Source organism: Brachyhypopomus gauderio, chromosome 6 (genome assembly GCF_052324685.1).
Source record: "Brachyhypopomus gauderio isolate BG-103 chromosome 6, BGAUD_0.2, whole genome shotgun sequence".
Taxonomy (NCBI): domain Eukaryota; kingdom Metazoa; phylum Chordata; class Actinopteri; order Gymnotiformes; family Hypopomidae; genus Brachyhypopomus; species Brachyhypopomus gauderio.
Window position 1 is genome coordinate 14,329,307 of NC_135216.1, and position 10,064 is coordinate 14,339,370.

General features: G+C 39.4%; 1 protein-coding gene across 3 annotated transcripts; it reads left to right on the top strand.

Moving 5' to 3' along the window:
- The first annotated feature begins 776 nt into the window (after positions 1 to 776).
- LOC143516966 (uncharacterized) lies at positions 777 to 9,725 on the top strand. 3 transcript variants are annotated; one of them, XM_077008976.1, is made up of 15 exons: positions 777 to 1,077; positions 1,746 to 1,776; positions 1,923 to 1,994; positions 2,246 to 2,379; positions 3,402 to 3,515; positions 3,655 to 3,712; positions 4,980 to 5,060; positions 5,157 to 5,864; positions 5,988 to 6,164; positions 6,705 to 6,847; positions 6,986 to 7,102; positions 7,273 to 7,330; positions 7,539 to 7,622; positions 7,696 to 7,820; positions 8,016 to 9,725. In XM_077008976.1, exons 2-15 carry the CDS (start codon positions 1,752 to 1,754, stop codon positions 8,664 to 8,666), a joined length of 2,547 nt encoding a protein of 848 aa, XP_076865091.1. In that variant the 5' UTR covers positions 777 to 1,077; positions 1,746 to 1,751; the 3' UTR covers positions 8,667 to 9,725. The 3 variants fall into 3 exon arrangements, with proteins under 3 accessions (XP_076865091.1, XP_076865090.1, XP_076865089.1); XM_077008975.1 differs by having other exon boundaries at positions 777 to 1,081; positions 7,696 to 9,725; XM_077008974.1 differs by having other exon boundaries at positions 7,696 to 9,725.
- Positions 9,726 to 10,064: the final 339 nt, after the last annotated feature.

Consider the following 10,064-nt stretch of genomic DNA (forward strand, 5'->3'; position numbering starts at 1 on the left):
CTGTCAGGAGTTCCACGAGAACTATTAGCCACACAAGTTAGAAATGCAATATGTACATATGTGAAGTCTATGCATATTATGAGATAAATGTAAAATAATGCAAGACAGATTTGTCTATATACATATAACTCCCTCCTTGATTTCTACAACCAACCCCTCTCAAATCAGTTTGTCTTAGGACCTCCGTTTCCTAAGAAAGTATAGACGGCTCTGTCCTCTCTTGTAGACTACACACCCAACCTTTGCCCAGACCTTCCTAGTCACTACACCATTTTTGGCCATTCATCTGTGGGAAGACATGCATAAGTCATATATTCCTGACCTTATTGGGGACTAAATTAAGCTTGAAAGGCCCCTACAAAATTTACTTCCACACTACTTGCATTTCTCTCTCCAAGCAGTTTATTTTTCCGTAACACACTTTTGTCGTGGAAATTCTCCGTCACAACAACCGGGGTCTCTCTGTAAGAAAAGATACGAGCTCGGAGAGTGATAATTAGTGAAAGCAACACACACACACACACACACACACACACATATTGGTTACTTTACCAAATCACTCTAGTTTATTGTTCAAACCTCCAACCCTTTTATACAGTTTCAGGGCTGGTCGGTCATGTGAAACACTATCAGCACAATTACAGTCAGATGATGTATTCGTAAATACATGACATGATTGAATGCATGTGTGCCAAACATCAGATGTAAGAATAAATTCTGCACTCTAAGGGGAACGTTTTCTTGCTGGGCCTGCTGTCCGTCTGGAACATGGAACATGTCCTCACTCCCACCTTCTCTCCTTGACCCAATGGATGACCTCAAACTTCCTCTTTCGGTAGCACGCTATGTTCTTAAAAACACTCTGGGAAAGCAGTTTTTGAAGTCTATATTTCTGATTTCTATCACACTTTATAAGAAAGAAACAAAAAATCAAGACCAAGAACTGACCTTCAAAAAACATCCTGATAACTCGGACTTCATTGCACAGCTGTGATTGGAGCTTACATCTACATCCCGCTGAGGACGCAGGCACACGAATTTAGTCTTCGGAACAGCTCACCCAGCTGCAAAACGAAAGTAGGTAAACTAATGTGTTTTGTTTTCTTAGCTATTTTTATTCTCTCATTTAATTCACCTCTTGGTTAATGCCATTGATGAAAATCGCCAGCTAGCTAATTATGTTTATTGCCAGCTAATCAACTTAAAAGACACGTGGATCAGCCAGTATGTGTTTAATTCGTGTTTAGTTGACTACGCAGATTTAATTCAATTTAACTTTCAAGCTTTTCAATTTAGCTTTTCAGTTTAGTTTCAGTTTAAATTTCAAGGGTTTTCTAGTTCTTCATTTAAAAAACCTGTTTACTTTATACAGCCTTTCACTAACGTTTGGTCCTCATTTACTGTAACGTACCTTAAGTTAGATTTCCTAACTTACTAACTAGCTAGGTTAACTAGCCACCGCCATGTAATCACCTCAGCTAGCTAACTTTTCTCAGGGATAGCTCCTACTAAGGACAGCAGGTCACTTGGACTAGGCAACTGGTCGTCTAATTTGATAAATAACCTACTCATGATCATTCTGTTAGAAACCCTCACGCCTCGAGCTAATGTCAACTTGATTTTGCATGAATAACGGAGGCTATTTATCGGTTTTGTCTTACCAAAACTGGCTTTATAATTGCTTTAAAAAAATAAACTAGTTGAGTCATTTCTAGTAATTTTAAGTTTTCTGTTTTTTTTTCAAGTAAATCATGCACTCTGACAGAACACACAGCGGTAAGCTCTCTTATTCTCTAAAATACTGATATACAGTCACCATAAAGGCATTCCTTCAACATGTGCAACTTAATTTTACAATATTTCTGTGCTTGTGGTGTCCATTCTATGCTGTTACACTGGTGGTGTGTTTATTCCTGTTTCAGGGGTCCAGAGTCACCTCTTTAATTCCATGCGTTCATATTTGTGCAACCAGAACAGATTACAGCCTATAATAGGTACAGAAGACATTGCCATAATCAATCACCCGAAGAACAGCTGCACTTATAACACCTAACCTATTTGAATACAGATGTTTCTTTAGTCACTGTTCCTGTTAAAAGTTATAAAACTCTCTAAAGCATCTGAATGCTGTGACACAATAATTACTCATCTTTCAGTGTGACTTGAATTAGTTAGTCTTTAGATTGAGTAATATGTCTACAATACATACAAATGCATTTAAACATTTAAATTTTGTATGTTTCAGGACTCAACTCTGTAGTTGAATTGTGCACGGACAATGAGCCTCCAGTGTATCTGTGTGAGGTCTGTGTTCTCAGAATGAAAAAGACTGACATCAAAACCCACATCATGGGCAGTCTTCACAGATGCAACTACATTGTAAGTCAATGTAAGAAGGTGGGGGGTGGTCAGCAGTGACTCACAACCAAGTGTAAACAGGCTAGTCTTGAGTCACTATGGAAAGACTTTTAAGCCAAAAATCCCTGGTCACATGGTTATCATTTGAAACTGACTGTTGACAAGACAGGTGCCCGTTTTTTGGGGGGTTTTTTTATTTGTTTGTTTTTTTTAAGACTAGACATACTGTGATATCAGGTTAAAGATCTTTGTTGTATCCAGGGACTAGTAAACCAAATGGGTTCGTAGACACAGTAGAAGGCTGTTTGCTGTTCTAATTGTATCCTATGCTCGTATATTCTTTACTGATGTTGAGACAAAGGCTTTTGGCTCATCTCTGAAAAATGAATCAGGAGTCAAGAGCAGATACAGGCAGAATTTCTGTTAAATGCTGTTTATCTTTAATATCTGGTGAAAGACTTATAATGCAAGACAAACCACAAAGAGGTCAAGAAATGTCTGCTTGTCTTAAAAGTTATTACAGATGACGCACATGTTATATTTAAAACCATTTAGTTATTGAAACAAATTATTAAATAACCCAGTATGCCTTACAGGCAACACTGTTCATCATGCTAAACAGGCTAAAATGCTAAACTGTTCAAATCCTTCATCAAGGACGTAAACTATGAATGTTGCAGAATGGTCAAGAATCTCACCGATAAGGAAGATTTAAAACCGCCTAAGCCAAACAGAGCAATCTTTCACCCCTGACATAACCCCCACCTAAAGGTTTTTTAAATACATTTTGCAGAAGTGATACAGGAAAAATATCAGCTGAGTTCAGCCACGTTCTTGGGAGTATAGTTTGGTAGACTTCTGGAGTCTTTCATGCACATTACAGTCAGTGTTTGTAGGTTAGATGTCTCAGTTTAGGCTTTCTGAAATTTTGTTTAATAAGACCAGTTGTGGAGACGGATTATAATTCTTTTGGTGTTGTATGTTTGCACCAAGCTAAAATAAATCGACATTCAACAGTGTCTTATTACGTTTTTACTTGACAGAGATCTTGTCGTGATTATGGGTTGAAGGCTGACACTGATCTGACTTCTGTGGCATGGCGTATGATGGAGCTGGCAAAAGTTATTGAAAAGAGTGAGGGAACAGGATATGTGCAGGTAATACATAAGTATATGGGTATATTATTATAATTATCTGTTTGGGAAATGTGTATGTATTTAATAAATGCATATTATAAGCAATGGATGAAATTAAAGTGCTTTAATGGCTCAGTATCCTTGTGCTTCCTCTGATAAGGTGCTGCATGTCGATGGAGTCCTCTACAAAGAGATGATGTCACAGCCTGTTGCAAATGGTCTGTTTTCATTTATTTTTTGTTTAGATCAGTTGTGTGTGTGTGTTGTGGCGGAAATGTTCAACCTCTGTAACAAAATTGCACACACCACATGAGCATCCACAAGAGGGGAGACCCGAGCTCTCTTACACAGATGTCTTATACACTTTCAGACTGTCCGTTCTCTGATCTTCTTGTCTGCTGACTGCCACCTGCCAAATCCTGACTGTCATCTTTCCTGTTCTTTCTTTGGCCTGTTCATGCCTCTTTGTACATCTTGTTCTTTTACTCATGCTTCAGTTCATATTTATTCCTTTTATTCTTTTAATTGTTTAGCACGAGCAGATCACATATGTTGGTACACAGTGGTGTGTTAAAATTTCTTTCACTTGTGGACATGTTTTTCAGTCTCTAGAATAAATGTAACAAACAAGAACAACTGATTGGCGAATAGCAAGGTCAAACTTTCATTGTGGAATTCCACATACTCTCAAGTTACACACACCACAGCTCTGTCCGAAATGCCATACTTGCCTCCTATTCAGTACGCCAAATCAGTACTAGATAACTGGTAGTATGTCTGAGGTTATGAAAAGTGCCCAGTTGCCTACTGAAAGAACGCATTGCTTTAACGGTTAAGCAGAATGTACTGCATTGAAATCTAGTGCCTACTGCTTAAGTACAGCATTTTGGATTCAGCCCAAGTGAGCATCTGCAAGCGAGACTCTCGACTTCTCTTAGGGTCACACCTTACACCTTTCATACATTGGGGTTTTCTCTGAAAAACACTCCCTTTCCACTAAACACTGTTAGATGTGCTGGTGAGGAGGACACATCGTACTTCGGTTCATCTTCCTCTGTCTTTATCTAGAAGTCCTCTGAAGCCCCCCTCCCTGCACCCTTATCTCAGACAGGCATGCAGCTGCACTCTGTTTCACCCCAAGCGTGGCAAGAAGGCACCCCCTCGCTCTTGTACCTACAAACCCTTTCACCTAACATTCTAACATTCTTCTAACTAGCCCCTTCAAACCTTTTGACCTTTGGATTATACAGGCGAGTTACATTTATATTTGGCATTTCCACTGAGGCTACATCGTATCATCATTTTTCTCTCAGAGGTCATCAGGTTACGATGAATATCAAAAGAGAATAACATGTAGAGATAATAAAGAAAAACATAAAAGTATCAAATTTGTTTTGTGTGTTTTTGTTTTCAAAATATATATAAAAAAAAAAGTCCTGGACAGGAATTTAAGTTCTGTTAATACATTTTTGATGTTCCTTTCAGTCCTTGCTCAGATCAAAGAGATGAACAAACAAACAAAGATTGATGTGCTTGGATCAAACCTTTGTAACAAACTCGCTAAAGGTATGTACTTCAGGTTACTAAAAATATAACTATATATGCACATCTGGATAGGGCATCTCCGCTGCATATAATGAATAATTTATTGTTTCATTACAGATTATTATTTCTGTTCCGCAAGTCCACCTGTGGAAAGCCATACTGCAGAACTTAGTCCAGTGTGGGCATCATCTAGCTGGGCATCTAGTACTGTTCTGCCTGAGTACAAACCACCACAATCACTAGATCATAATTCAAGAGAAGCCCCGTTGTTCTCCAGAGCCAGCAGTCAAAGTAGAACATTACCTGGAACTCAAGATTCAGCTGAAGAACAAAGTCATTCAATGCAGAGTTCAGTCAGAACCATAATTCAGGCAAGAAATTCAAGTCCACCTTTTGACCAAATACCCCAGTCCCAATTCAAGAGTTCCATCAGATATCAGAAGAGTCCTTCCAGAACCTTCTGTTCAGTCTCTGCTCCAAGGTACTATAAAGGATGGAGTCATATCGGCTCACCAGGGCAACATGATGCAAAGCATGAGAGCAGAATAATTAACACCGTTAGATGTACGGACACTAAATCGCATCAATCCAACACAACACAAACCAAGGAACTCCCATGCAAACGTGTAGCACAGTGTCAAAACAATTCTCTGACCGTGACCATAATGCAGAATCTAAACCAAGGCAACATCAGATGTCAGGAGAACACCCAGGATATACCTACTCTGGGAACAACTGAACTCTTCGTTCAAGACCAAAGTTTGGATGATTCCTGCATACATGAACCACCCAGACACACACATTGGTTGCAAACTTGTGGAAATGGTAATAAAGACATTCACTTTTCCATTCCTCTACTTAATATGTAGGCTTTTTATTGCTTTTATGTTTTTGTATATTTTAGGTGTTGTATTTGTATATTTTTATGTGTTGTTGTATGTTTAATAGCTTTGCAGGAAGAGCAGCAAATTCTGCAGCCTTTGGGCGACTCTTCTTTTGAGGTCATGAGCACCACAGCCACTCACCTGGTGATGTCTGATCACTCTCCACCAGCATTTACTGTCCAGCCATCAAAGCTGTCTGAGGAGACTCCAGAAAGTTACAGTGGGACACTTCCTCTAATTGGTAAGGTGTTTTAAGTGTCTTCATTGACAATCTGTTGGATTTAATTGCATCTTGATGGGAAAAGAGGTGGTTCCTTACCTGTTATGCTTTCTGCTACACTTTTAAAAAAATAATTACTATTAATTTTACTTTTGCACTTTGAATTAATACAAACAGTGATAAACAGTGATACAGTGGTAGAGGATATGAGAGTGGCTGGTGTGTCAGTGGAGGACACTCAGGACAGGGCCAGTTTGAACTGTTGTGGCAACCCCTAAACGGGAATAGCCGAAAGAAAAAGAAGACTTTGAATTAATACAACAAGGAAAAAAACAAAAAGGATTGTTGTGAAGTTTTGGATGTATACTTCATGTGAAACAATAATAAATAGCTATATACTGTATATTAACAGTAACAGTATCAACAGCAAATTTTATAATTTTGAAATTTCGAACTCGAAATAATGCAATAGGAGATATAGTGGATAGCAGATATAGGCATATCGTTTTCATAAGCTCCCATTGCTGTAGCACACGTTTCTGAGTACGTTTCTGGTGTTAGGTCTACAGACTGTCATCAAGTGCGAGAGTGTAGATGGAGATCCGCCCCCCTGTTGCTACCTGTGTCAGCCTTGTTCTCTGAAGGTATTGAAGACTGACCTCATTGACCACCTAACCAGGCCTCAGCATCAACTCAACTACATTGTGAGTGCTGTTCTCATGTCTCACAGCTGAATATAGACAAATTAGAATATAGTTTGAAGTTCACATGTAAATGAGTGGCTGGTGGCTTTTGGGACTATAAATGTGACCTTAATTGTGACCTTATCTGCTTATCTGAAGAATTTCCAGCATCCTTACCTTTTAGTGGGTATGCGTTCTGGGTGCTGTGGTGAAGAACCAGACCTGCAGGCTGTAGTCAAGCAGCTGGAACAGAAAGAGGAGAAAGGCCACATGAAGGTAGTCTGGACTGCTGCTGAGCCTGTGTGCCACAAGCTTCTTAACATAGACCTAATGTGACTGGGACAGGATACTACCACACCTTTGCCTTAAAGGAGTAGTTTGTACTCATTATTAGACATTGTTAGAATTCCTTGAAATATGTCCATTAAATACATGCTGTTCCTTAGGTGATGAGATTATCTGCGTGTCTCTATAGTGAGGTACTGGAGAGAGATTACCACTGGTGTAAGTATGATGGAGTTTGTTAATGTGTCAGACGCTTATGAGAGGCTAACGCTAAAATAAAAGGCTTCTACAGTGGAGAAACTACTGCCCTATCTTCTCCAAGTTAAAATAGCGTACTTTTTTTCTCTCTCTCTTTCTGTCTGCATTTTTTTCCTTCCTTTTTTCTGATCTTCACTCTTTCACACTGGTACACTACCTCACTCTCAAGGCATGAAGATGTTAAACTGTGGGTCCACTAAGGAAGTGAAACCAAAGCAAAGATATTTGATGGAAAAGCACAGCAGAACTTTGGGTAACTACAAATTAGAGTTATTTTTGTCTGGTGCAATTCAATGTTTTATTGACTGATATTCTTGTCTCTAAAGATTACAACATTGCACAAAAACGGCGTGCGGATTCCACAGGGGACCACCACAGTTTTTTTGAAAGTTATCGGGGATCAAAGCGAACACGACCGAAGAGGGCACGACATGTGGAACCTATGTTTAAGGTAAGCCTGTCACTGAGGCAGGGGCCTGTTGTTGTGGACAGAATGTCCCTTGTAGCAACAACAGTCGCTCCAGAGATTGAATGTCAGACGCCTGAGGCCATTGATACTTTCAGGGGTCGTAACACTGTCTACTCAGAGAATGATAAACTTGCAAACGTACACACCGTAGAAGACCGCTCGCTCATTTTCGAACAGAACGTAGAGCTGGCCCCTGAAACATGTCGGAGCACAGAGCTGTACTCTGACGAGCACCCAGAGGAAAACGGACATTCATTGGGATATACAGATGTACAAACAAGTACAAATGCATATGCATATACGCATGACGACCAGTGTGCTGATGCAGTACCGTATACCACATTTGTCAAAGGCTGTTGGAACTCCAGCCAACAGCCTGAGACATCTCTCAGACACATGGACTGTAATTCATTTTTGAAAGACACTTTTGTTGCTACCACCGCTGCTGGTTGTCCACGGGAGGAGACGCAACCAGTCAGTACAGACGGTACATGTCACTGGCTGATGGAGGGAAACCCAATCACACAAGGTACTAGTAACAGCCCAAAGGATCATCTCATGTTTGTTGCGGGAGAACAAACACAAGTAATGTTTGTTGAGCAAGTACTTGAACCAGAGCCATTTGGAGAGAGAAATTACAATACTATAAATGTACCCATGCACATGTACCCAGCAGCCACTGGGGTTTTTGTCCCAGCAATTAATATGTACCCTTCAAACCCTTCCCAGCAACTGAGTCAGAGCTACCTGTGGGGCAGTCAGAGCTACCTGTGGGGCAGCTCGAAGTTTACAGGTTTTCCAAACCAATACAGTTTAAATCCATACTGAATTAGCTTGCAATCCATCCAGCTATCATGCAGAACTGATTCTTTTTCTTTCAATTGATATGGCAATTTCTCAATTCCAAGCTGAGTGGAGGGTGCAGAGTTACTCCAGGACTGGGATTGCCAGAGTCCTTTATTAACAATTCAAACCATTGTTTAAATGGATCACAAGAGCAAAAAAAGCAATGCAGTGAGACACATCATCTGTGTGTTCTGTGCATCCCTGCGAACACTAGCCTAGTTGTGATGAAACATTGTAAGCCTTTAATGAAGTTTTATCCAGCAGGGGGTGAACATGAGCAACCATAACTGAGCCACAGAAGCTCCCACTAAAATTCAGATGTGTATCTATTTGTTATTAGTACATCATAGAAGGTGGGTTTGTTTGTTTGTGTTTGGATGTTTTTGGACTTTTGGATAGATTATTTCTCAAGAATAATATATACATTTATATACATGTTCATATATAAAGCACCAGTTTTTTCAGTCTTGGTCCTGGCAGGATTTGACACTGCCTTAATTGTGGCGTGGGTCGTTTGTTTCTGTGTTGGTGGCTTATGGCTTGTGAGCTGGTTTTCCACCCCACCCACTTTTTTTCTGTCACATGCAGTCAAAATGTTGGTAGTGTACACCAGTTTATTTTGTACAGTTAAACCCCCAGCTTTTGTGTGTGTGTGTAGTGTATGTGTATACACACAGACACCCAAGGAAAATTTGTTGTACACTTAAAATGGCCTGTTATGAGTTCACATTACTCACATAATGTACCTAAATGTTAAGTTAGTAAAGATGGAGCAACTAAGTTAAAATATCTCGTTATATAAACAGAATACTTGATGGCCACACATTTTTTTTTGTTCATGTTGCCTATTTGGCATGCTTTATCATAAAGATACCATTCCAATACCATAACCATGAATACTTACTTTGTACATATGTAAGTACAAAATGTATCTGCGTGAGAGATTTTGTTTTAAGTATATCTGAGCTCAAAAAGTTTCTTACTGGTTAATGACTTATTTTGATCAAATAAAAATGTGGTTTTCATAGTCCACAAAAACGATTTTGTGACCGAGTTTTGCTTAATTATTAAAGTTAATTTTTAGACAGTTTTAGACAACTGAAGATTAAGTCTACCAGACTAAATAGAAGCTTATTCCCACATGCCATCACTCTTATGAACAGCTGAACACTACAACACAACATCCAGGATGCAGACTGTTACTCACAATCCATATCCAGCTCGTCCCTCTCACCCTCTTCACCTCCTGTACTGCACTTTATTAATCTGGTGATGGTGCATAAGAACCACTGTACTTATTGTCTTTGCCAGTAATTTCCTGTTCCCTTATTTATATGCCTTATTTAATTCAGTTTAATTTATCTATTTAACTCAGTCTGC